General features: G+C 46.5%; 1 protein-coding gene across 6 annotated transcripts; it reads right to left on the bottom strand.

Moving 5' to 3' along the window:
* Positions 1–27,021, bottom strand: LOC121592069 (protein scribble homolog). 6 transcript variants are annotated; one of them, XM_041913329.1, is made up of 10 exons: positions 26,914–27,021; positions 26,198–26,512; positions 4,491–4,827; positions 4,323–4,408; positions 4,154–4,216; positions 3,763–3,897; positions 3,323–3,646; positions 1,961–3,259; positions 1,579–1,887; positions 1–1,498 (listed from the first exon to the last, which is right to left on the bottom strand). In XM_041913329.1, the coding sequence occupies exons 3-10, from the start codon at positions 4,810–4,812 to the stop codon at positions 701–703; spliced, it is 3,336 nt and encodes a 1,111-aa protein (XP_041769263.1). In that variant the 5' UTR covers positions 4,813–4,827; positions 26,198–26,512; positions 26,914–27,021; the 3' UTR covers positions 1–700. The 6 variants fall into 6 exon arrangements, with proteins under 6 accessions (XP_041769263.1, XP_041769267.1, XP_041769265.1 ...); XM_041913333.1 differs by lacking the exon at positions 4,154–4,216; XM_041913331.1 differs by lacking the exon at positions 26,198–26,512 and having other exon boundaries at positions 26,914–26,998.
* Between the last annotated feature and the right edge of the window lie 945 nt (positions 27,022–27,966).

A 27,966-nucleotide genomic window follows, 5' to 3' on the forward strand; every position in this document is an offset into this window, starting at 1 on the left:
TAAAGTACGAATAGTAGCACTAAAACAAAACTAAGCTAACTGCTAAAACGTTTACGATGCCAGAGACGCAGAAAGGTGGTTTCCTTTACCCGGCAGAAAAACCGAAGGGCGCATCTGTCCACTGACGACGCGTACAACACCGGACTGCGGTAAAAAGCTGGACGTTCGAACGATTTGTTACATCGATAGGTGTGTACAATTTGTGTGGCGCGCATCGTAATGCGACCGGATGGGCGACTCGACTAAACAAGATGGATGGTTCATCTTGAGGATCACCACTAACCACAAGGGGGGGAAGGAAAAGGTTTTTGTTGAAATCAATGCTGCTGTTGGTTCGATGTTAAAGGAAAAGGGTACAAGTACTTAATAAATAGAGAAAGAAATAGCTGCTTGTTATTGCCCGATCTATGTAGCTGTTATTTTACTGTGTATCAATAAGTACATCTCATTTGCCACTAGCTTGCTGCCTCGCTAGGGTTGAGGTTTGACACCGACCGGGAAGCGCTGACGTGATCTTGCGTATTCTGTTTAAGTATTTCTGTGCGAATAATTCTTGCTTTTTTCTTCTATTGCGCCTCGCAATCGACTTTGAATGTTACTGCTGCGCGTGCACGAAATCTAATAACCCACGTGTTTTCCATTTGACTTTGTCTCAGGGCGTGCGCCTGGTTTGTTGGTGTTGCATGTACTTCCTCCGTCTTTACACCTGATTGATCGGTTCGTACCGATGGATCTTCGGCAGCTTCGACGGGACAATGTCCTCCGTCAGCTTCTGGTACACGAACGAGTTCTTTGAGGCAAGCAGCGCCTGGCGGTAGCGTTCGCCGCGTCGCTTCATCACCTCCGTCAGCACCTTCACCACGACCAGCAGCAGCATCGAGATGCCGAACAGGATGCAGGCAACCACGATCCAAACCGACGACACGGCAAACATGGACCCATTCTCCAGTATGACCACATCGTCCACGCTGGCACCGTCATCCTCGTACTCGCCATCATCATCCTCGTCCGCCTGCTTGCCGGTCAGGATGCCCTGCTCAATCTTCTGGATACCGTTGGCCGCGTCGAGAATGTTTTCGCGCTCCTGTTCCTCCTCGTCGTCATCATCATCATCATCCTCGTCCTCCTCATCGTCCTCCTCGTCGTCCTCGTCGGCGCTATCCTCATCCTCGCTGTCGTCGCTATCGACCGAATCGTCCGAGTACTCGTCCAGCTCGTTCTTGCTGTCCACGATCTTGTTCGACTTGGCGTTCTTCGCTTCCGCCATCACGTCCGCATCTGCAACTTCGGACACATCGTCCTCATCCTCTATGTTGTATTCTTCGTCAGATTCGGAGTACGTTAGGCGCTGGTTCGGTCTGTCGCTACCACCGCCCTGGCAAATTTCCCAAGCGAACTGGCCCCATTGCTTCAGCGTTGCCGAGTTGTCCGTGCGCAGCTCCGTGGTCATCTCAGCGTGCGTCACGTGATCGTGCGTGTCGCCAAGGCCCATCGAGATCTGAAAACGTAGACCCCCGAAGCATGCAATTAGATACGAATAAGGCATTTCGGAAGGTAAGGATCTGCACACAATCTTACCTGTTTCTTTTGCAGCCAATCGATCAGCGTTGGCAAACGTTCGTTGCAGGTCAGCGTGTTGTTGCGGATGTCCAGTACGCGCAGCTTGCCCATCGACTCCAGATCGGAGACAAACACCTCCATGATCTCGTTGTACGACACGTTCAGGCGCTTCAGGTTCGGCAGGACCTCTTCGCGCTTCGTACCAGCCGCCGAATCATCCCAGATGGTGCGCAGATCGCAGTCGCTAACGTCCAGCTCGCTCAGGTACTGCAGCGGGTGGAAGAGCTTGCTTGTCAGGGTTGCGATTTGATTGCCGGCCAGGTTCAGCTACAAAATTAGAGCAAGTTTCATTGTTAGCTTCAAATCCGATCACATCACAACCGAAGCGAAAGTGGCTTACCGTGTTCAAGTTGCGATTGTTCTGGAACGTCTTCTCGTCCATATTTATAATCATGTTGTTGCTCAGGTCCAGGTCCATCAGCTTGTTCAGGTGGGCAAAATAGGACGACCGAATCGTCTGCAGGTTGTTCCATGCCAGGTTCAGCCGCGTCAGCTGCGGCATCGTCTTGAACGTGTTGTCTGCCAGCTCGGAAATGTCACAGTTCGACACGTCCATGAAGTAAACGGTGAACGTACCGTTGAACGAGATTTCGAAGCCTTCGTTTGGCAGGCGCTTCAGCCGCGGGTTGTTGTTGAGGCGGATAATGTCCAGCATCTTGTTGCCGATGAAGGTTTGCGCGGAAATCTGCTCCAGATTGTTGTACGACAGATCGATTTGCCGCAAGTTCTTCAGCGAGATGAACGCCATAGGCTTGATCTTCTCGATGTGATTACCCTTCAGGATCAGGTTGGTCAACCCATCCATGCCCTTGAACATCGTGTTGTGGACCGTGCGAATCTGGCAGAAGCTCAGGTCAAGCTTCTGCAGATCGGCCGTCACAAAGTCGACATTGTTGGTGATCTTGTTGTGCTTCAGGTGCAGGATCGCCAGCGACGTCTTGGCGAAGATGTTCTTCGGCAGCTCCACGATGTTGTTCATCGACAGGTCCAGCTCTTCGATCGTTTCCACGTTATCAAAAATGCCCTCCGGCAAGTTGCTCAGATTGTTCTCGGACAGGTTGATGTAGATGATGTTCTTCAGCTCGTTGAACGCGTTCGGCTGCAGCTCCTGCAGCTTGCAGCGCGAAATGTCCAGCTCCTCGACCGTCGGCGCCTTCAGCATGTAGTCCATGTACGGCGTGTTGTGGTTGACGCTCTGCATCGCGCTCAAATCGTTGCCCGAAAGCGTCAGCAGCCGCAGCTTCGTGTTGTTCGCGAAAGTGTCCGGATGGATGATGTCGATGCCCGAGTTGGTCAGATTGACCGAGTACAGCTCGTCCAGCCCGGCGAACGCCTGCGGGCTAATGTACACGATCGTACAGTTGGTGATCTTGATCGAGACGACGTGGCTGAGGCCAATCTTTTTGAAGAACTCCGGACCGAGTTCGATCGGGTACTTCGGTCCAACGTCCAGCACCTGCAGGTCGGTGATGTGGGAGGTGAACTTTTGAGTCTCCAGATCGAGCCGACTGCACGTGGCAACCATGTACGCGTGCATGTTACGCTCGCAGATGCATCCCCGCGGGCAGTAGGAACTGTTGGACGGCTCCGCATTATCGTCATCATCGTACTCATCGTCGTCATAGTAGTCTTCAGCGTTCTGTAAGTGATAACGTAGTATTAAACACAATGGTGGTGGAATTAAACCCGATCGTATACTAACATCCTTGCCAGCTGGTTTGTTCTGATCCTTCGTTTCCTTTACCGGATTGGTTTGCTTCTTGCCCACTTCCTTGTTGACCTTATTGGTGATCTTCTGTGCTGGCAACGTCTCCGCATCCTCCTCCTCATCGTCATCGTCGTCCTCATCGTCATCATCATCGTTGTCCTCATCATCGTCGTAGTTGTACTGGTAGTCCATATCCGCATCATCGTCGTACTGATCCAGAATTTCTACATTCTGCTTGCCGGTGGTGACCGCCTTCGGCTTCGCAGTCGTACTAGGAACCACCGGTTTGGCAGACTTCTCAGCCGGGACCTGTGGTTTCTGGAAGGTAGAGATAAACCCAGAAAAGTTTGTTATTCGTTAGTGTGATCTGCGGCAGCAAGTATCACTCCGAAATATAGTGCTGACGGGGTTAGTTCGCTCTCTCGATCACTTACAAGTGGTTGAGCCAGAACTTTGTCTACACCGGAGAAGTCGATCTGTTCGTCCGACTCATCATCATCGTACTCATCGTAATTGTCTTCGGTTGCCGGTATAGCGACGGGCTTTGCGGTGGTAGATTTGGAAGGTTTCTACAGGGAGCCAACGGGACAGTGAGCAATAGAAGAAAGCGGTAGAAGAGAAAGGCATAGCGGGATATTAGAGAACGCAACTAGACGTGCCGCCTGTCGGGGGGCACCTGATCATGAGCCATGCAGGGGAAAGAATAGGATGTAACGATGAAGATGGGAGAACGATCAGAACGGAAAGACATTGATGTGGCATGCGTGAAACGTCACAATATGAACACAGAAAGAGCGACATAAAATGACTGGAGTGGTCACTTACTTCCTCCTCGATTGTAAGTACCTCACCGCTTAGATCCTCCACTTGATACGAATCATCAATGTCCTTCGTTAATTGTGAAAGAGTTTACACGTTTTCCATTAGCTTCCCTTCTGTGGTACAAGCTACTACTACTACTACTACCAAACCCGTAGCAAGGCTATGTACTTACCACACTCTTGCCGTTACCCTTCAGCAGTACCTCCTCGTAGCTGTCGATATCTTCGTTGATCTTTACCTTGTTGATAGCAACCGAACCTAGGGGCGGAATAAAGAGAAATCATACCGATAAGCAGCTAATCACTCGCTGCGCATTGTTTTTCGTTTCGTTCGCACTTACCAACGGTGGACACTTCCGGCTTCACCTGCTTGCCGCGCAGCGCATACATCGGGTTCAGGTCGGCGGCCTTCTTCGTCGGTGGAGCGACATCGTCCTCCTCCTCATCATCATCGTCCTCATCGTCATCGTCGATGAGATTTTCCTCCAGGTCGGGCAGCATTTTGTTGTACCGAGGATCTTGCGCATCCACACCTTTGGTGCTGCTTTCAGCAAGCATTTTGTTAAACAGTGGATCCTTCGCCTTGGGCAGGTCCGGCTTTAGAGAGTTCACGGTAAGCGCACATAGCACTACCGTGAGCACCAGTAGGTACTGGCACCTCATGGTGTGAACTTAGACCTGAAACGGGGAAGCGAAGCAGTAGTTGGAGATTAGCGTATTGTTGACTGTGATGCGGTTGTGTGGTCGCGAAATGGAACTGTCAGAATAAATATTGTACTAGCGGTCGTTTACATTCGGGAAGCGGATAGCCAAGGTATACTACAGCACTTGACATTCCTAGCCACTGCCGTAAGCTCGGTCTCGTGGTAGTGGAGAGATAGTGATTCTTCGTACACACAGCTAGAAGTCATGGAATATAGCTCGTTCAAACATCGGCAAACACGGATATAATAAGCGAATAGGTGGCTGCATTGTCGGGAAGCTCATTTACGTCAAACCACTAATTCGTTTGCTAAACCATAGTTTAGTTATTATTCCCGAAACGTAATTTGTCTGTATAAAGGCGGCAAGGCGTAAGTAGCACGCTATAAAAATGAGTAGTTTAAAGACATAATAAATCTCTAGAACGCTCAGAGTTCATAACGCCACGCACGAAGGGCACCACATTAACTGCAATTTATGTTTCACCAGTTACCAAATCGAGCTAGTGCCGTCGGTTGATTACACTTTACCCATACTTGAAAACACCGTACAGAGACGATGGAGAGGCGATCATGATGTTGGATTGTTTTTCACACATCAAAAACTGTATACGCACTGCCCGCGGTACTGCCCGCCCGGAGCACGGTGCGCGCAAGTGTTTACATGATTCGGGTGGGAACAACCCTGGCTGGGACCTGGTGTGTGTATGTGTGCTGTGTTGTTTCAGCTTTAATTCACACACAAAAAACACCCAAACCATCCGACAAAAAACCGATTCGTTTATTTAGGCACTTAATTTCTTTGGCGCCTTTGGGCACTACCAAACGCCGCACTTGATGGCGAAGACGCGCCATATCCGTAGTTCTTGGAGGAGGGAATGTTTAATTATTGCACGCACAATCACGCTTATTGCTATTCTCTACACTTCATGGTGCAATCCAAGTTAGACTATTTTAATGTTGTTTTACCATCTAAAAGGTACACCTTCCAATTCTCGTTACAGTCTGGCTTGTCTCGTTCCGAACGTCTTTTCTGATACGTACGCTCCTCCAGGTGTCACGCATCGCTGTTGCCGTGTATATATGGTCAAGCCAGCTCTTAAGCAAGCAATGGGTATGACGACGATAACGACCACGACGATGACGACGAGATAGATAAGAGCTTCCGAGCTCTTTATGTAGTGTGGTGACGATGATAACAACACAGACCACAGGCCAAACAACTGCGATGCGCGATAGCGAAGGGGCCGCTATCTCATCCAGGCAACTCGACAGTTGGAATGCAACAGCAGAACACGACTCATCGTCAACGCGAACGCGAACCTTCTGTTCTGGTGAATGGTTTAGAATTACGCCACCGACTGAAAATGACCGGAGCGGTTATTTTGCAAACCGTTCCGTCCAACAAAGGGCGCTGCAATGATTCTGTGATAAAAAAAAAAACTGAGGGGCGTTATAGTGTACATTTCTTGCACTGGGTCGTGTGCGCTGTGGCGCTGTCTTGGAATTCCATTTTGCATTACGTTTTGATCCGGAGGCGTGTAAAATGCTTTCACATGCGTCCATTGGTAGGTTTTGGTATTGAGCTGCAAATGACATGCAAACAATCGCCCATATCAAAAGAGGTACCAATTTCATATTGTGTTTAACTATTCATCAGAGTCTATGACGCACTGATGACGAACCTGCGCCACACTAGCAATTTTTGGAGTTCCTGTGAATCAAGTACACCTTCGCTAATTTGCACTCAATGTGTGGAGAGCGATTTTGCCACATTGAAATTTGCTTTGTCTGCTGCTCATGAAGGAATAGGAAGGATTTTCAATGGGCGCTTATGATCGTAGCTTATTAAAGCTTTGTAGAGGTATCTTGAATAAAAAAATATGCCAGCAACACTACATAACCGAGGGTCCTCTGTTCATTGTTTCGGATGCCGTCTTTTGAACAAGTTTCTACAAATGTTCATCGCGGCAGTTGCAGCAGCAGCAGCAGCAGCAGCAGTGATGCTTGTCGTTATGCAATCGACACTGACAGGGTGATAAACCAGGAAAAAAAGGCCGCGAAGATCGTATCGGGTTCGCGTGCTGTGTCACACTGCTTCACACATAATGGCCGACAAACAGACGACAGACCAAATTAACATAACACATCTAAACGCGCGCGCGCCGTTAATGGGCCACAATTCATCCTACCTCATGGGGTGGAAAAGGGACTGTACATGTGGACCCATTTTATGGTGCACTGTATGATGTTTGTGCCGAGTGGTGGAAACTATCCCCCTCTTATTGTTGGTTGCAGAGGGTGCATGAAAAATCGATTTCCGACATCTTCCTCGAAGATGTCATTGGTGGATGGATGGACTAATTTCGAGTGAACCTTTCCGGCACACGATCGCAGTCTGTATAGCAGCGTGATCTGTATACTAAATCGGTTCCAAACTATCCGTCGATCTATTTCCTGTAGGTCTGGTCTTTGATCTGTCGGCTTGGATCAGATTGGCAGGGGGAGAGAAAAGATGAGAGGAAAAACAATTTCACTTTAGTCCGCCCAATTCCCGACGTCTTTCCTTTTCGGTTGCTGTACTGCCCCCTCTGAAGAGAGTGGATATCGTCGTTTGGTTTGGTTTGTGCCGGATAGGGATGCCGGTACGGTAAGTCGTCTAAGCGAAAATTGCTAAACGCTGTGCTCTTGCATGACACGACCCAATGTAGGCATCGTCAAATAATTTCTACTTTCGTTTGAAGAGTACTTCATGGAAAAAAGGTGTGACCTGCACAGCATGCTCTTGCTGCAGTGTGACTTCATAAGAGTGTTGAAGGTTATTACTGAAGAGTAAGGAAGACTAAGGCTAGTGCATATAAGGCAGCTCTCCATCAAAAACCGTTATTGGGCACAGAATGAATCATTAAACTGATACACTAATTGATCAATCCGCACGGTTACAGTGCACATTTGCATAAAAGTCTAACTCCACTTTGGTACAAACTGTACCGTAAAATGCATCTCCCAAACACGGATGGAGTGGGGACTTTAACTTCCTTCTTTGCCCTTGTGTTTGTTTGTTTGTCTGTGTGAGATGGTTCGAGTTTCCTAATATGGGCGCTTACACGGCTGACAGAGGGGTTCTAAGGTGGCGTCGTCGTCGATCGCCGACGCTGTGTAGCGGCAATGTAGTCACAGACACCGAAGGAGCGGTTTCTTTTTCTGAATATTAAATTACCCCCCAGCCTACTATCTACTCTACTATCGCCACCCTGCCTCACCACCAATCAAACCATTTAAACGCATTTGAAGAAGGCCGGTGGGCATTGCGTGTACTAGTAGTGGCGGCGATCTACAGCACACTCGCGCGTTTATAACTTCAAAGACAACATCCGAGAGCGAGGTAGCAGCAACGCAGCAGTTAATCGACCGAGCTTCTGACTTCAAACTTCCCCCTCCCTAGAGCGCATTGCAAACAGGCGGCCCGGTTCATTGCATTCGAAGGGAAGCTAATTGAGCTGAGTAATTGCATTTTAATATTCTCGTCTGCCCAAAGGGTAAGTGGATGCTGTGAGATTGGAAATGAGGAGGATGAGAGGAACGCAAATACGCAAAATCAATTACGGTCAAACGCGTAAGCCCTCAGCGTTGCGTACTGCTTGGGATAAAGACTGGAAATATTAAACCTTTAAAGGTGTTTTAATCCGGAGGCGTATGTCTATTACGCTGACAGTTGGGGTTGATCATTTATTTATAATTTATCTGTGAATGTTTTACAATAAACCAATAATTCCAATTTGATCTTAATTAATGTCTATGTGAGAGTTCAGAACTTGTGGCCTGCTCTCAATCGGTCAATCACAGTATTAAGCAGCAGCCTTTTAACTCACAAAGTAAACAGTTTGGGTAGGATTTGAACCTATGGCATTTCTTGTGGTGCTGCTCTACCTTTACACACGACTATTTAAATGACGAGTGAATCTTCGGGTTAAAAGGAGCCATATTCAAAACACCAACTTGAAGCCACTGGCAAAACAAAGATAGCTGTACCCCTCGCTGCGCTCTGTTAAATAACGCTTTCTGCACAACGACCCGATTTGATCATATCCCCCGTACAGTGGCGACAATCGACAGCCACGAGCTGAAATGTAATTAATAATTCGTTATGTCTTTTTAATATCCCATCAACGCTTTCGCTGTACTTCCGTTCTAGGGGGAAACCCACCATCGCCAACCGCACCCTCCGGCTCCGGCTTTAATAAACGTTCGATAATGATCAGCAGTTGTGGGCGCTTGGAAATGCGCTTGATCTGTGCGTATGTTTCGAAGTGTTAGACCCATTAATTGATGCTGTCGCAGATGGGGCGTGACGGTACAGTTGCGATACTGTTGTGAATCGCAGGGTTTGAAATCGTCATTCATGATCGTGACACTAGATGGCGCGTGTCTCGGTTAGTCTCGTGTGCTTTTTTCTCCGCTATTCATCTTTGTAAGATGAGCCTTTGGAACGATTATGACACATTAGAGTTCAAACTACGAGCTATTAAATCCGATCGGATTTGATCCGATGGTTTCTCATTATGTGTAAGAGTGTGTGGAAGGCTCCCAAACCCTCCTTTCCTTACTAAAAGGGGGCTAGAATGTCTATTTCGCTTAATAGTTTACAACTCCCAAGTCCTGGTTTCAGCTCCCGTTCACTGTTAGTTTAACCTGCGTGGAGGGAAAACGCTTCTAATGAAAGCATAGTTTATGTCGATTTATGAGTAAGCATATCTTCTTTTCCCCTCGCCAATGAGCGGCCCCTGTGCATATCGTAGCCGCTCTTGGAATAAATAAAACGATCCGACGAAAGATACTGATACGCGATCGCCGCACTTAATGGAAAAGTCCCGTCAGCACCTGTGTATGTGTTTATGTGTGTGTTCTTATCTCGCACGATGGTGGTAGCTTTGGTTTATGCTGCGGCACACACCCCGTACGCAGATGGGTTATGAAAAGGGGAATTGGGGAAAATGAAACAAAAAAAAAAGCGCACACACAGTGGAGAAGAGCAAACTTAAGACACGGTACAGGCATGAATAATTACTTCTACCCCACCCAGGGCCTTAAATGATTTTCTCTCTCCTTCAGTTATCATATCTCTTTCTCTCTCCCTATTCATCTTTCTCTCTCTCTCCTCTTGTCTTTCTCGCTATCTTACTTTTATACGATCGCGAAGAAGCGGTTGGTTAACCTCTACGCGTGTTGCGCTATCCGTGGCGTTGCGCGAAGTTCTGTTCCGAGGCCATTTCCGACTCTCGCACACACTATCCCAGCACAGAGCGTGTGTACAGAGTGTTCTGGAAGTAGAAAATTGCCTTCGAACCATGTGCCTGCGTGTGTCTGTGTAGTTGTTCCCCGGTAACGTTGGCCAAGGGAATTGCGCGTACAGATACTGATGCACTTTTGTGTCCGTTTGTGAGCATGCACACTCATACACTCTCGTACATACAAAACGAACGCACCTTTCCACCCCCTCCCTCCTATCTCGACATGGGGTGAATGGGGTGGGGGTTGAAGTAGTTCTGCTCGCTCTCCCACAGCCCACAGCTCCTGCTGCTTAATTGCAGTGACGTGTTTTCCGTTGACCGCGAAACCTTTCTTTCGACGCTTCTTTTCACCGTGCGGGATCGATCTCCACACCCCGTTACATGACTTCATTCACCACCAACTTCATATTCAACCCGGGGATGCCAGGGGGATACACGATTAAAAGGTTACCGGGAAACCGGTGCGTATTCATGCTGGATCTTTTGCTACCAGATTTTTCTGGCTTGTGTAAACATACCGGCTTTTCGGGACTTCCGTTCATAAATTAATCGATTCCGATTGGGACAAGAGTACAAGAATGCTGTCGCAGTGAGCTAAGCCGTACGAAAAACGCCAAGCTCTTGCTGAAGAGAACCGGAAATGGGACGACGTTAAGAATTCTTGGAGCTCGGAGGTACAGAATTGGTCAAAACCACAAACCTCCTGAATGTCTGCTGGAGGGTGTACGTCAGTTGGAAACTGTTGTCGAAGATGCGGATGATGATGATGATGGAAAGCTGGCATTGCAATGAGGTTAGTGACCTCAGTATGGACACCGGGAGCAGTTGCAACTTGCCAAACAGGCTGCCGCAGCTGCTGCTCTGGCTCAGTTTGGCGATGTGGTTTTGGACCATCAGTTTTGTAGTGAATCAATTCACAGTATACATTCGACTAGTTTCGTCGAAAAATTGCATGAAGAAAATTATTATAATACTCAAGGCTTTACGTGTCCCGTGGTTGCTGTTGATCAATTGAATTCTTAGCATAGTTGTAATTGTAGTTGTAATTGGAATTCTTCGTTTATGGTAGAAACAAAAACCAAATCAAGTTTGTTTTCAAAATGACGACATCTTTAGAACAAAAAAACGACGGCGTAATATCTCTAACAGGTACTTTGACCGGTACTTTACATTCATCAAACCGTCTCTCGCTAATGGCCTCTAAATTATCAGTCTATGGTTAAACCCCAAAAAGTTATGATCATTCGTACGCGAAAGAAATCTGGAAATAAGTCCTACACCTTGTACGGAACAGCAGCAGCAACAGCGGCATCCGTAAATTCTACCATTCCCATCCGTCATGCGCTCATCAGCCATCGATCAATCCTCGCCTCGCCTAAAGGAACGGTCAGTTTCTACCAGCTAGCACCGCGTACATTCGGTACGTGATTCTTCCTTCGCTAGCACCACAGCAATAAATTCCCAGCCCCCGTGTGTAAACAACATTCGTACATAGTTGTAACGGTTTGGAGGGCAAACGCCTGTATTTGCTAGCTACAACGATTCTCTTCTTTTGCCGATGGGTGGTGGGATGGGGGTTTTGGAATGCATCCAAAAACCTAAACATCGTATTTAATTTCTGTAATGGATGTTCTAGGTCTATAGTTCAGCGGTTCAAGCACGATCGGTTTGCGTGTTATGGCCAATGGCTTTGCTAAATGTCTCAAACGGTTTCGAACGGTTTATCTGCGATGCAATACTCTCTTGGGGCATGGAAAGGGGAAAATAAATGACGTCTCAGCTCGCTACCGATAAGACAACGGTTCAATCCCAACCTCGAAAGGGTTAACGCTGCAGACTAAACTGAAAGCTTCTTGCAAACTAATGAGCGGTGCCTGTAAGCTTTCAACTCGTATAGCGTCGCTCGGACCAGCCTGGAAAGGGTAGAGAATGATATTTGATTGGAGGAATCCAACACGACACCGCTGCCTCAAGCAAGACGACACCATCGAACAAAACGGTGGTTGACAGCTACGATCGAGAGGTAGAATATATCAATCACACGATCCGTACGTCTGTCCTACTGCAACCGAACGGAATGAAGCGTACGTACCGATGACAGAATTCCGGCTTCCATCAGGCAACCGCCAATGCCATTACGCACTACAACAGCCTGATTAGAGCGAGCCGATGTGACGCGACACTGCGATGAAGTGCCTCTGTGCATATCTAGCTGTGCACAGATGAAATGTGGAGCCCAATTTGTGAAGCCTTTGCAACTGTATAAAACACGCTGTGCCGTGTCGTGTGTACGATACAACACGGCAGAAACGGTGAGATTGTGTCTATGTGTCGGTCTGTGTATAACTATGCATTATCTAGGTACTACCCAGGCTGTACGTGGATAATGCTAGTTAGCGGCTAGCTACAACAAGCAAGCTTTGGCCGCTGCGTGGCTGGTGTCTGTGCGCCGCAGCACTGACGGTTTAATTAGAATGCGATGCATGCGGGCACGATGACGCAGAGATTTGCTTCGAAAGCCACCACGGGCGACACCGGTGGCAATAAATTGTACCCTCGTTGCTTCGATACTATTGCGGCTCCAAAGTCAACGCCGCTTCGTGCCGCGACGTGCCGAATGGTAGGAATCGGTGTTGTTGATCGACGGCCGTCTAATCGATCGCCGTCGCCATTCGGAGACGTCCAATACTCCCCCTGGCCCCTCCAAGAGTGCCTGTGTCTGAACGTGTGAGTGTTAGGGGACAATAGTTTACGATCATAAATTAGTTCGTGAAACTATTTCCAAACACTGTATTCCTTTCGGAAAGCTCCACTGGAAGGAGTTTTAGGTTTGAAACAAGACAAAACAAAAAAAAATCTCCATAGAAAACGATGATTTACCGTTTATCTCCTTTGCGGAATTGATGATCGAGCCGTACCGAAATTGGAGATCGAGACGGTTGTTCCACGAGGCGACTGCCTTCTTTCCACACGATCAAGCTGTGGTTCGATTGATTTTATTTCACACACAGAAAACCACCGCGATCCACCAAAAAAAAAAAAAAAAAATACACCAAAGACAGAGGGTGATCGGGAATCCATAATTTATGAGCGCGAAGTAGGGAATAAATTTTATTGTCGAGTTTTTCATTCTTGGGATCTGTCTGGGAGTCCACCGAGAGCATGTCCGTCTCTGCATGGTCACGATCGGGCGTTGTTAAAAGAAACCCATTAAATGATAGTACGATAGCACACATAAAGCGGAGCAGTTCATTCAAACATACAGTCTCGGGGCAGGAGTGAGTTCCTCGCGCCATTGTTCTGGCTTAAATCCTCTGCCATAAAATTAGACCTCAGTCTTTGCCCTTTTGTTTATGACTGCCGCTGGCATGTGCGTGCAGCGATTTGTTAGGGGGTGAATGTTACACAAATCGATTGGTGCATGTTTAACAGCGGTGAAAATCGGTTTCTTCCCGTTTTAAAGGAAGCTGTTAGTAAAAGCGTGCTAAACAAGCTGGGAAATAGTGGCTGGCTGGTGTCTTTTGTAGGGGTAGGCATGGTGAAACTGATATTCGCGTGCTGTACATTAATCAACCCAAGCTGCCTCATCCGTGCAAAGTGCTCTGTTGTTGCTGGAAAGTCCTCATCTCGTCCGGAATGCGTGTGTATCAACGTCTAGCTGCCCCCAAATTCCCAACAAAGTTCACACTTTGCGAGAACTAAACCACCAGTAGTGCACGTGTGCGTGTGAGACGTTTCTTGTTGGCAAATGAGCGGCAATTAGCTGACATTCAATATTGCGGGATAGTACGCGTCTTTGCACCCGTTCAAAATTGCAAATGCTCCCTTCTCGCTCGTCCTCATCAAGTTTTTTCGTGAGAAAATAGCGCAAACAATTTGGTGTTGTTGGAAAATCCACCCCGCTCTCGGTGCTGCTAGTCGCCAGCTTCACGCGTGTACAAGTGTACAACAAGTAATTAACACTGACAGCTTTACAACATGGATTCAAGATTCCATTTTTGCTGCGGGATGCAATAGATCTTCAATAATTTCAAGCAGGCGTTGTGAAGATGCGCACTGTTTGGAAATGCATTTTCTGTGGCATCCGATGCGGCAGCTGCTGTCGTTGTGCGGTACACCCATCGGATTACTGCGGAAAAACGGGCGATCACACTTTCTGTATCTTTGCGGGCTGTGAGTATGTATTTGTGGTATAACATATACGTTCCAAACGCGGCAGGAAGTACAAGGCCACACGGATTAGAATTCCGTCGCGAGCTAACATCTTTTAAGTCCTACGCATACAGCAAATGTCGAAAACTTAATCTCAAGTGGGTTATGGCGTTCGGTGGAGGGAGAGGCCTTTATAATAGCGCTTGCTAAAGTGATGTCTGAAAAGCAGCTGAGAGCGAGGATTGTTTGCAGTGCAGAGGACACGGACACAAGACCTTACATACCATCATCTTGGGGATCTCACCTCACCTCAGCTGCGATCGTGACGGGGGCGCAATCAAGTGTCGCATTTTTATGTAAATTCAATTTACCCGTACCGGCACTGTTGTTGGAATTGTGCGCTTATTTGCATCATCAACAATAAGCATTACCGTTTCACCAGACGGGGGAGGGGAGTTTTTCGTGCTCTTAAGAAAAGCATTTAATTGTCTTTTAGAAAACACGTTCAAAACGTAAGATTAAGAGAGAGAGAAAGAGATTACACATGATTTTGAGGAAGATTATGGTTAAATGAGTGTATAAGACCATTTTACAAGTGTCTTGATGACTTTGTTAAATGTAAAAAAGGTGTAATTTCAAGCGCTGTTCGAAGCTATCTCGTTCTAAGTCGCAATGTTCTTGCTCATTGTTTAGCAAATCTGGAAAACGGTTGCTCCTACTCTGCTACACAGCTCCTGAATGTCTACCGATATTCTTAGAACACACCGCCGCTCTGAAAATCCCAGTTTCCATACCAGCTGTGCATCCAAACACGATTGCGTCTTAGAACGCGATAGTATGCGAGTGACCTAGAGATGCTGTCTAACGCTGCGGTGCGTCAATTTCAGCTACACGCTAATACCTTCCACAAATAATTGCTTCTTAATATTTGCAAAGGGCGGTAACTAAGGGGGGAAAATTCCGAGAAGAGATCACCTTCAACAATACCCTACGCGCGTTGAACTTGCCAGGAAGGGGAAGGCTTGGCTTTAGATGTTCGCTTTCATAACTCATCTCTCTCTCTCTCTTTGCAATGAGCACACTTAAAACGTCATTTAAGGCTGTCACATTTGTTTAACGAGCTAGATTTATTAACCGTCAAACTGGTCGCTCAGCTTCGTTTACTGTTACGTGACAGTGATGAACCTAAACTATCGATCTTTTCCAAACGAACGATCGAACGCGCGACTTCAATAAAGTGAACGTTTTACCGTTTTTAACTGCCGGAAACCATGAGTGAAACCATAAACCTTGGTAGGCGACGGTGCATGGGGATTGCTCGTAAACTCGTATGGTGATCTATATACCACTAATACACCTTTACCTTAGTAGACAGCCTGTGATCGAACTGCACTTCCGGTGACGGCGAACAATAAGGAGTTGACACTGGAGTCAAAAGTAAGGATGTAGGTTCCACCCTGACCACAGTCAGAATGAATGATGCATTACCATTTCACAACTGGACACCACCGCAGGGCATTAGCCATGCAAAGGAGCGGAAGGAAAATGGACCACAAATAATTCATTGCATCTCCAAGGGTGGTGGCTGCGATCCTGTACTCTACATCACACGTGTGGTCTCTCGATCACTGTCTCGATCTACCCGGCTGTGTTGCGCCTCCGTGCCTATCTCCTGCGCGCCGATAGGTATTTTCAAATTCATTTGTTAATGCAAGCACTCCACCGTAGAGCCAAACGTGTACCGTAAGTACTGACGTAGTCGACGTCTCTTCTACCGGCTGTTCGGCATTCCGACTCTGGCTTGGTAAAGGTGTGAGCTGGCGTGATGCAGTTTCACCTTTACGAAAAGCCGCCCCGTACTGTGTGTGTGTGTGTGGTTTTGGTTTCCTCCTAACCTCTCCTCTCTAGTTTGGAAGCCACATTTCATCGTTTGCAGCGTTGGTTTGATTATTTGCATTTTTATTTACCTCATCGCGTTCCACGTGCCAGCTCGCTTCCAGAGGGAACTCTGCTGCTCTGGACAAATTAAGGCGCGGGCCAGTATTAAACGAATAGAAAGTAGAGGGGAGAGGTGGGGACGGTGTAAGCGAACGGTGTTACGGTGTTGGAGTTTATGTGATCTTTGACATATTTATACGGTGCAAGCTATTTTACGAGGCAATGCGCCGCTGCATCGCGCGGCGAAAGCGGACCCGTTCCCCGAGGACCGGAGCAGATGGAAATTTGAGATGATGTATTGTTTTTCCCTTGCCTATGGTTCTCTTCCTGGCGTTCGGCTATGCCCACCCCACCATCACATGCCAGAGATCATTTGCGTGAGATGCATTTTGGTTGCATTCTGAAACCATCGTAGCAGGAAGAGAAGGGCGAAGGGTGAAAATGTGATGTTTTCCGGGCGCACAAAACTCAAAAAGGGAGGGTTTGTGCGGCTTGCAAATGGCGACGATTTATGACTTTGGTGGATATAAATTAATTCTTCGTTGCCTCACGTGCCTTAAGGGGGCCGCCGGCATTTGTTGGTGTATTTTGACAGCTCGGCAATAGCAGTCTACCACGGGAACAACAAGGAAATGGTGAATCAGTTTTCCTCAGTTTTCTAATACCGCAGCTCCTTTTACCCATGCACCGAATAGGGCTTTATATATATATATATATATATATATATATATATATATATATATATATATATATATATATATATATATATATATATATATCGCTCTTGTAATCTTGAAGATCTTTCCACTTCCTGCCACGATTCCAAAACAAGAAGCGCTATGTCGTCGTCGTCTTGCCCGGGGATGGGGGGTTTGGGCGTGGAAGGTTTGCCTTCATGATTGGAATTTCATTAGCGGAGCTTAGAAGCAAAGATTTTGAAAAGATGAGCAATGCATATCAAACTAAATTCAAATATTCCCTTTTACGAAAGCCTCTCCCCGCCCCGTACGAACATTATGCATTATGGAACGAAGTGACTGCACCGTCACACTCTTGCCAAGTAAGTGTGATTCCAAAATTGATCGTGTACAGAGAACGTACCAGAGGGGGAAAAAACCAAAAACTCTACTGAAACAAAGAACCAAACTAAAACCGTCATGAATATTGATGAGACTGTTGAAATGAATCTCGTACAAGCTGGCGTCGAGGAGTTGTTTGTGAAGCAAAAGGCGCGAAGGCCTTTAAGGTGTGCTTCGCTCCGTAGCGGTATAGGAAGTGTGGTGGGCTGTGTGGTTGTAAGATCATTTTATTTGCAATCCTAGATGGTTCTAGTGAAGGTTTCGATCGGGGCCCTAACATGATCCAAAATGATCCAACGTGAGCAGAACATGATTCAACAGCCATCGTGTCAGAGTTGGACGTGATTGGAGAACGATTTTGATGAAGCCGTTAGTGCTTTCTTAGTGCAAGCGGAACCCAAACAAACAAAGGCGTCCACCATTGCAGGGACGTGTGCTAGCCTCTGGTCGGGGAAATCAGGTCAGCCCTCGGCAGCCCTTTGTCTGAATCTTCTTTCTCCAGTGCGATTTTTTTATTCTCTGTACAGGCTTGTGTTGCCTGCAAGCATTGGGAGTGCATGTATCTTTCAACGCGTCCGCGTTGCGGCAACTGCAAAGAACGCATCCAACAAACCATTTGCAAAACTGCATCGATGAAACGGAAATGAATGAAACGAAGAAGTGATATTACCCTTGCTGTCACCTTTGGCTTCGGCCCCAGCACAGGGTCTTGCGAGCGAAAAACTTCATTAGCTATCTTCCAACTTCAAGAAGGAAGTGTCTGGAATACCAATATGCATACGCTCTACCCCAAAAACCTTCGTGATCATCTTGTCCCTGCTCCACCGCCAGCGTTACTACAGCCTCTACACTGCGAGTGATCTTTGCGAGTTTGTACGAGAGCTTTACCTACCACACCACCACCACCACCACCACCACCACCACCACCACCACCACCACCACCACCACCACCAACCGATGATGTGTGATGATTTCCAGTCCGTAGAGTGGAGGTCAACCCACGCATCCCGAAACCGAGGCTGCCACTCTCTCTACCGCGTGCTGTTGTGTGTATAGGTACCGGGGTTCGCTCTTGTCTATCGCTTTGTGTCATTTCTTGCTGCCATAGCTGTACCGGCACAGGCACAGATGATTCGCGCCGCCAGCTTTAGCCTATCACACCCCCCACCAATATATCTCATGTGGTGTGAAGTTCGTTCCTCCAACATTAAAGTCCCAACGCCAAAGGAAGAAACGGGAGCACAGCAAGCAGCCAAGCTGTTGGAGCAGTGACTTCCATTCCCCACGTTGAAAGCACGTAAAAAGCAGCATGACCTAAGCCCTTTCCAGCGTTTGCGGAGAAACCGCCGGTGTGCCATGGGGACGTTGTGCGCGTTGCAGAAAACCGGTTTGGTCGGAGAGTGCTCCCACATTGTCGTGGCGGTGCGTCAGAGCCGTTTGGTCGTTTGGAGGTTAGAAATTGAAGCGAAACGGGAGTGAGATTGATCCGAATCGATTGTAGCGTGTTTCGAGATCACATTGTTGTCTGGGTGCCATATGTCAATTGAGTGAGGGTGTTTGGGGATTTTAAGCTGTTGCTGGAAGAAGATGATCTTACATTTTTCAGTAGAAAATGAACACTGTATAGGAGACCATCTGAAGTGATGGCTAGTAAGATCACCTGTTGCTTTAATTTATTCCAAAACAAGAAACACTTCCCCCAATAGCCTTCACATGAACTTACAACTTGATTAGTTTACCGTTTCCAACAAACGCTAATCGTCAGCCAGACCATTGTGAAGGGTAGACATAACATGGTACAGTACAACCATGCTTATAAAGATACGAAAAGTTGGCACATGTTAAATGTGAAGTTTCATTCCTCGTATCACACAAACGTTTCCCTTCAGAGACGGTGGCGCCATCGAGTGCACTTCTGACAAGCAAGGCAAGCACCTAGAATCCCACTCACCCGGAAGGTACATAACTTATCTAGCTTGGACTTGTTGTCCGCTTTCTAAACCAACAAGCACGCGCACTGCGGGCTCTATTTTGCTCTATTCTCGCACAAGTAGACTGTTTACAATTGGTTTACCATCGTTTACAAATTCAATCATGCACACCGGAGAACGAGGTTCTCCGGGTTCTGTTGCCTGGTGGTTGCTATTAGCGCGTGGACAAGTGCACTAATTAACACAGTTCGTTGCCTTCCCGGACAGGGCGGACGGGTAGGAGGTGTTTTTATCAGTACCAGGCTGCACCGCACTGCTGCTGATGCACCCATTCTTTGCATTAGTTAGATAATGTTAATTGTAATGGATTTAATCAACTCTCCAGCGCTAGCATTGAGTTAATAGTAGTGCAATGATGGATCATTACTGTAGCCCTTCACCCTGTTTGGCTTCGGATCCTTAGCAGGCTATCAATAATAGACAGCGGAAGGTGGCGATTCAGTTATGATCCGCACGAACATTACGACTTGTCGTTCCGAATTTCTTGATCACGCTGATAGAAGTTAATTAAACTGTGCAAACAATATCACCTACGTCAGCACATTTCGGGTGGCTCGGAAGGCGATGCATCTGACACGATGCACGTTCTCTGATAAATGACACTCAAAATGTGACCATCAGTATTTCCCCAGCAAAGGGGTTAGGGGAATGTGGTAGTGCTGTTGACTTTTATCAACCAATACGAATGCTTCTCACGTCTTCAAGCACCCACCCCATTGGAACACGATAGGACAAGGCAGGTGTGGAAGAAGTGTCCCAATAAGCGCCCCCAGCGTTGTACTCGATGCACCTCTCGCACGGCGAATGTTCTTTGTTCCGTCAGACAACGGGCAGAAAGGTGAGATCTGTAGCGATCTCTTTATCAAGTTACGTGAGATTAAGTTGCAGTTTTTTTACTGTGGTAGTGTTCCATTTTACCCTTATCATTCCATTACCCTGTAAGACGAGCCTGAGTGTTTTGGTTGTATAGTATTCCTTCCTTAAAAAAGGGGTTGAAAAAAAAAAACCTTTCCAGCGATATTGTTCGAAAGGTTTCTAAAGAGGTCTATACTGATGAATTTTTCCAAAAAAAAAAAAAATATGGTTCATCTTCCCCATATCGTCTGTGGTGGTTTATGGTTTAAAAGATATCTCAGATCATCGGGACAGTTCCCCCCTCTAAAGGTCGAAAACCTTTTGACAACAAAACCACCAAGACAGCAAAGCTGGTACACTCGCTAATGATGCCACAAGTGCGATAAGTACGTGGTTGAGTGATAACCAACTTTATTTTAATGCCATTAAATCTTCTGGAGAAGTAGCACCAGTATCGTTTCAAGATCATCTGTCTAGATCGGTCTGCTTAGCTGTGACGAATTGCTGATGGAAAAATTACAGCACACAACTGTAAGTTGTGAGTGCAGAGCCTGAGTAAGGCGCTATCTTCAAACTCTGCCCGGGACATTTTGGATCAAACGAAAAAGAGTTGAAGTATGGAAACCGCCCGGATCCTGCGATCGCTATGGACTGATGACAATCGGTACCATTAAGCTAGTATGCGCCAGCTGTTTTGGGCCAGCGTGTTCCAAACGGCCCATGGATCGCGAGTATGTTGTGAAACAAAACACAAAACTTGCAGTCGTTGCGAAATTGTCTGTTCCCGGTTGGCAGCCGGCAGTCGGTTGGTTCTGTGCTCTGCCTTACGAATAGGTAACTGTGTCTGCTTCCTTGCTGCTGCTTTCAGGGTAGTATGATTCAGAGATGCCGCCAATGGATTTAGTCGTTCTGTTGCACACGGTTGGGGTAGATGAACGAAAAAAAAAAACCGTTTCATTTGTGGCGAGCACACAGGATGCCGGATGATACGCAATCTCCATCAAATGACGGCTTCGGCGGGTTCAGTGTCTGTCTAGAGTGAATCATCTAGATTGAAGACCGCTTAGCGACAGAGAAAGTTTGATTATAAATCAAACAGTGCTTCCAGTAGTCGGCTAGGTTGATGGTTTTCGGCTCTCCCATTTCTTATTTCTTCGCTCGGTTTTTTGCAACACAGCGGACGAAAGATCCCGATACACAGTGTGTATGTGTCTGAAAAGCGCACGCGACTGTCGCTGGAAACGATCTCCGGCGGCGCCATTTTTTTGTATTCCTACATGTCCCGCAACGAGCTTCCACCTTTATTTTCTACCCCCTTTTTCATACGCGAGTAAGTCCACAAATGGCGCACGGTGATGTCGGTCGGCGATAATACCTGGTTCACCTTGAATCATCATCAACACCATCGGTCGGTCCGCGGGGTGAAGTCACCGTGCCGAACTGAACATCGCTGCCGCCGCGCACGAATCGTCGGCAGGTGACAAATATTGGTTCTTCGCTCGGAATGCTGAGGGTGGAAGGCCATCATCGTACTTCTGCGCGGATCGAATTTCTAGCCAGCTGTCCCGTTTCGGTGCCTGCATTGAATGAGAGTCGAGTAGAGTCGCGCTCAAATGAGTCGAAAGCACCTTGAAGAGGAAGGTGCTTCACTGTCCATCTCAGACAAGGAGCTTTGCGGACGGACGATCGTCAAAGACATCTTCTTAGCTCGTGCACGCTAACGACTGATCTTCAGCCAATGTCATCTCTGCGAGCACACACACACACATAGCCAAACACTTTAGGTTGACAGTTGATAAACTTCTTTGCTTCTTTTTTTTCGCGTGTCAACCATGAACTACCGGGTACCGTTATCAGTTGATGGGGCAGTTTAATGGTACAGGCACAGGAATCTAGTGAAATAGCTGAGAACACACGCACAGAATTTCGCTTGCTTCCGTGTGCAAAGACGTTCCCTCGGACGGGTTCACACGATTCCGGGCGCCCTTGGCCATCATGATCTCGAGTACTTTCCAATTGAAAAATGCATTACCCACATGATGCGTCCGGACGACCTCCCGCAGACGTCGAGCGGGTGGAAGAGTTACAGATCGAAACAATTAGAGGGGGAAAGCAATAACGACAATCACCCGTCACAATCACGATCGGCTATGATGATGCGTTCCCATTGATCGGGATATATTAATGCTTCAAGTGTGTGCAGCACAGACTTTTGTGTGCAATTAGTGAGCGTAAAAGTAACGTGCTGGATGTGAATCGCGTGATTGTGCGCTCGCAATTGCTGTAGCTCGGGCGAGGGAGAGTATATGCCAGACGATTTTAATGGTCCAACACTTGAGTGGAGAATTTATGTAACTTTTGAACCGAATGGATCCTCGAGAACCACACGGAATCTGTGAGAACGTTGATCTGTCTTGGAACTGCATGATGAGGTATTCTTTGTATTGATTTTCTTGTTTAGGACCTTGCTGCCCATGGGAAGTGAAAATGCTCACAAATAAAGGATCTTCTGATATCCTGGTGTTAATGAAGGCCTACAAATGAAGCTGGACGTTCATTCAAACTGGGCTGGGATTGTAGTCTTTGTCCCAGCAATGTTTCCAGCATGCCCAGCAGGTAAAAAGCACATTCAACAAGGATACAATCAATAAAACAATAAAGAAACACACATATCCCGATCCTTTCCCAAACATTTTCTTCCCTGAGGTGTCGTGCTAAGTGAGGCTGCAAAATTGGCAGTTTCAGAGCAGAAGGATAGGATAAAACTCCCGAAAGGGAAGATTCGTTTTTATGGAGCACTGAGAAAATCGATCATTCATCCCTGGTGTCTTTGTTTGTGCAGACGCAATGTGTCTCCGGTGCAAAGACACACAAAAGAGTGTCAGAAGGGATCCTGCCGTATATCTCTGTATGTGTTTGTATGTGTGCCACATAAAATGAGGTCAGCGTCCGAGCATCGGTTGCCAAATAGTGATTCCCTTTTTACGGTTTCCACACTGCTGCTGCACTATAATGTCACCCTGATGGTCACTAAAGATGCAGGTTGTCTCCAGACACTTGAATACGGAGCGAGAGAGAGAAAGGTTTCATCCATCTACCTGTTCTGTTTTTGGGGTTGACACAAAGGAAGAAGCACCCAAACATAAGCATAAGTCGCTGTGTTGAAGCGAAACCAAACCGAATCGTCTTAAGGTTCTGGCAGCGTATGAAGCGCGCATAAAATTGGCTACCTAGAACCCATTCTTCGCTCGGTACTTTTCCATCACCGTGTACTTCTCTCCCAGTCCGTTTCGGTCAACAACATCGCTCAACCTTTCCGAAAACAGCCGCACACACAAACGAGTGAATGCGCTCAAAGCAGAAATAAAAACCAATCCCTTTTTGTTTTCGGGCCCTTCTTGAAGAGCAACGGGATAATGGCTGCGAAGACGTCGGTGAAGAAGTCGAAGCAGCGACAGCCTGCACCGGGAGGACCGATGCGCAAAGCGGAAAGAAAACTATGCTCCGTTTATGCTTATGCTTCTGGTGGCTTTGCACCACTACAGATACTCTCACACACACACACAAACACCGCTATAAAGGGAGGAGGGCATGCGAGTTATTTCCCACAACGAACCACGATCTTGGCCCAACCTTACTGTGGTGTTGGTGTTACTGTGGGCCTCCCTGCTGCACAGCAGATCACTGCTCTCTCTCTCTCTCTCTTTCTCTCTCTGCCTCCTTCATCTGCTTCATCATGCGGCGGGGTTTTGTCGGCCTACACCTTTTCCGTTTCCCTTGTTGCGGCTTGAAGAAAACACACAGAAAACAGCCAGAGGGCCGCCTTTGGCGAAAACGGAAACCTTTTGTGTGTGTGTGTGGTAGGCAAGCAGTCAGACGCGGGTAATTGGTGGAGTTGAGGGAAGCAAATGGGCTTCTTCTGGTGGCGGCAAGCGAACAGCCACCACAAAACAACACGCAACATGGCGGCGACAACCGCGCTGCGGCACCAGAGCGCTGGCATGTGTGGATGCACCACCGGCGGCAGATGCACCAGTTGCTTGAAGGAGAGGGGTGGCCACAGTGCAACAGTTCGCCGATGGGTGTCAGGCTAGTAGAAATACGTTTTTCGTTTCTTATTGTGTTTGCGTTTTTGTTTGTTTGTTTGGTTCATTTCGCGGAAGTTGTCATCGAAGAAATAATGATTTTTTGTTTAAATAAAAACGCATCTGTAAGCAGAATCAAACAGGTCGTATGTCAGGGCACTGTGGCAAGAAGATGGGATCGAAATTCAATTATTTGTATGTAACCAACACACATAAACGGCGGTACCATACGTTCGTTCGTGTGCGGCATAAGTCTGTTTGCTTCATCAAACTTTGACTCGTTTAGCGATGACTTTCGAATAATTGATTAATTCAATTTTCAATTAAACCATATTGAATCGTGAAGGAAAAATGGAAACAATAAATAACCCATCAAACATGCAAGCTTTTGAGCAGTACAGTAATTGGAAGTGATGATGAGAATACTGATAAAATAACGATGAACCAAAGTAAAAGTACTATGAATGAAATATAAGGTACAAGGGGCAAAAGAAAGAAGAATGAAAACATGCTTAATAGAAAAATAACTAGAATAGTAAAGTAGAATAATAGAAGAAGAATTTAAGAAATAAAAAACCTAAAAATAACACAACATAGAAGACAACCAAAACAGAGTTTAACGATTATAACTTGACATGAACGAACCATTTTTAAACGAAAAATTCCAACAAATGCGAAATATTTTACAAAATTGAAGCATAAATGCCATTTTAAGCTTTACTTAGTTCATCTTTCAAAATTGTATAAATATTTAAACGTATATACTCTTCTGGGTGATGTAAATCTGCCAATCTGAGTGTTGCAGAATTCCTACCAGTTGTTAAAACACTCCACTCAGAATATTAGAATTCAACAACAAACATGGCCTTTTTTGTTACAAAAAAAAAAGTGTCAAAACGTGGGTATGTTGCAATGGAATTTTAATCCATTTCCCGCTACAATGTGTTTACACAGCAGCATTGGTCACGCCGTCCATCGGCCGGTTCGCGGGCCGATAAGCGATTTACCATGTTTGCTGGCAGACATTTACGGCCTCCCTCCGGGGGAGGTGGGAGGGGGGTTGGATCGTCGTAGGATTGATTACGAGCGTCTTCTATGGAACGCGTTCATTTCACGCCGTGGGCACCTAGATCCACTATATCGGCCAAAAGGCTTAAAGGTCTTTCGTGTGACAACTTTTACGACATCAGCACGGTAACACGCTAAGTACTGGCTACCCAGTTTTTGAAGTTTTTCTCGCTCTTCAATAACACGAGTAGTACGTCTTTTGCTGCTCTTAAAGCAGCAGCACCCTCATAAAATTCAACCCATGCGTTCCGCGACTGACCGCAAGGAACCGTAGAAAGTCCGACGTCTCTTACCAACTTATCTTCGCCCAGTAAAGGTGAACAAAGAAGATTAAGATTTCGAGGTGGGTGACGGTGTGCGCGTGTTGTGTGTGTATGTGTGGTATGAAAATCTCCAGCGCGACTTTTGTTTTCATATTTGACAAATTCAAACATCTCATCAACTCGCCCATCACCGTTTGAGTCCGCCGTTGTTGAGTCATGATGGAGAATTGAACTGTGTTCGATCGATTGAACAGCTTCTCAAAGGGAACGCGTGGCGCTGGTGGGGTTGGGGAGCGCACTCGCGATCATTAGCGACCGCGAATGGTTGGTGTGCGTACCGGAGAAGGCTCCGGCGCAAAAAGCACCACCACCAACAACGCATACGTGCACACGCACACGCCTTCACCTGGCCTGCCGTACCTGGCCAAATAAGTTGCTTGCGCAGCGCAATCATGAACGGCCCGTGCGGCGGCGACGACGACGACTTTTGTTTGAATGCGTGCCATGATGGTGGTGGTCGTGGGGTGTTTTTTTTTTGTCACCGCCCCGTACGCATGTCTCTCTGTGTTGTGTTGTGTGCTGTGATACGCGAGCGTGATGACATACTGGGTCACTGTTTACTCACCTTTCTGGGGAGCTCTCGACTTCTCCCTGCTTTCGATAGGGGATGTTTCCGCGGGGCGAGGGTGGATTTTACGAACGGGCGCAACTTTCCACACCAATGTGCACACACACACACGTGTGCTGTTTTGTCACACTAACTACCTGCACAAACACTCAAGCACTTGCGGGCACACACACAGTCACGCTGTGATTAAAGGTGTTACTCCGGAAATTGCCAAGTCGTCGATCACACTCGTTGCTTATCTTTATCGATGGATTTTTGTTTCGCCTCTATTCGACACTTTTGTACGCTTTAAACTCGAACCGAATCGGAATGCTAAACAGCGAAAGAATGGGGTAGGTTTGGTGGTTAAAACATATGCATTAAGGGTAGATTAAATTTGAAGGTGATTGAGATGCCAGAGGGAGATGGTTGAAGGAGGAGAGAGACATACGAAAACGTTATGAATGAACATTGAAAATCAAACAATCGGAAACAGTTCCACACACACACACACACATACACATATAGTCGCGCGCACACTCGCACACGTTCCAATGCACACAGGCGCACGCACACAAGCACAGCGAGCACACACACGAAAACACTTTCCAGATAAATCTTGCACATGAAAATTTACGATCCACAAAAAAAAACCGTATCGAGATGGTCTTCTCCTCTTCCCCAACTGAGTTTGGAGAAGAAGTAGAAGAATAAGAATAGGAAACGCTACTAACTTTTCCAATCGGTGCGAAGAACTTGTTGAGTTCGGAACGGGCGCACGCTAATCACGTGCGTGCAGTCACTTGGAAAGCTGTGAAAGAACTGTGTGTGTGTCTCTTCGCCCATCCAGGTTGAGCGATGCGCGGTCGGTTTGGGGTGTTTTTCCACGAGATTTTATGGCCGTTTGTTCGAGCCCGCTGTGCGAGTGAGCGAGAGAGACTGAAACGTGTCAAAAGTAAGGAGTACAGTGCGTAGCGAACTTAACGGAAGGGTGGCGCTGGCATACAGATTTAAATGCGCAATATACGATTTTATGCTTGTGTTGTAAAATTTGTTGAAATCCGGAAAGGCGAATTCTGAAAATCCTAATAACTGCTACTTTTGGTTTATATCTAATAGTATTTAAATAATTTATTTTAATTAAATGTAGGGCATAGCTCTAGGTTTGTTTATGATATTTTTGTAGTAGACATTCTTCGAAGTTATTTGATCAAAGAAATCAACAGGATATCTTTTGAAACGGGTTTTGCATGAATTAATATTATCATAAAAATACAAACGGAGAACTTAATTTTTTTACATAACTACATCATATTTATTTATTTATTATTAATCATATCATTTATTAACAACAAACACACATGGTTATTCGTATTTATTGTTTTGTGCTATTCTTAAACTAAGTAACGCTACTAAATAAAGTATAGAGGATAACGCTACTAAATAAAGTATATCCGGTTAAAGGATGTGGACCGGTTACGTAACATTATTCCCAGTTTATCCAATATTCATGGAACATATCAAGACAAACTAATTCTGACATATTCAGGTTCACTTAACTGTTTCCTAACCTATACCGGTGCTGGGATTTATACTGAACCTATACAGGTATTCAAACTGATTGTAACTGACTGTCTAAACTCATTCAGATTCTGAAACATATTCCTACCATATGGCGATCTCAAATGATCCCCGACCTATACCACTCCTGAAACTGATCTTGAATTCATGCCAATTCTGCAACTTATCAGATACCTTGACCGAACCTGAATCTGATCCGGGATCGG

The sequence above is a fragment of the Anopheles merus genome, chromosome 2L, assembly GCF_017562075.2.
Source record: "Anopheles merus strain MAF chromosome 2L, AmerM5.1, whole genome shotgun sequence".
NCBI lineage: Eukaryota > Metazoa > Arthropoda > Insecta > Diptera > Culicidae > Anopheles > Anopheles merus.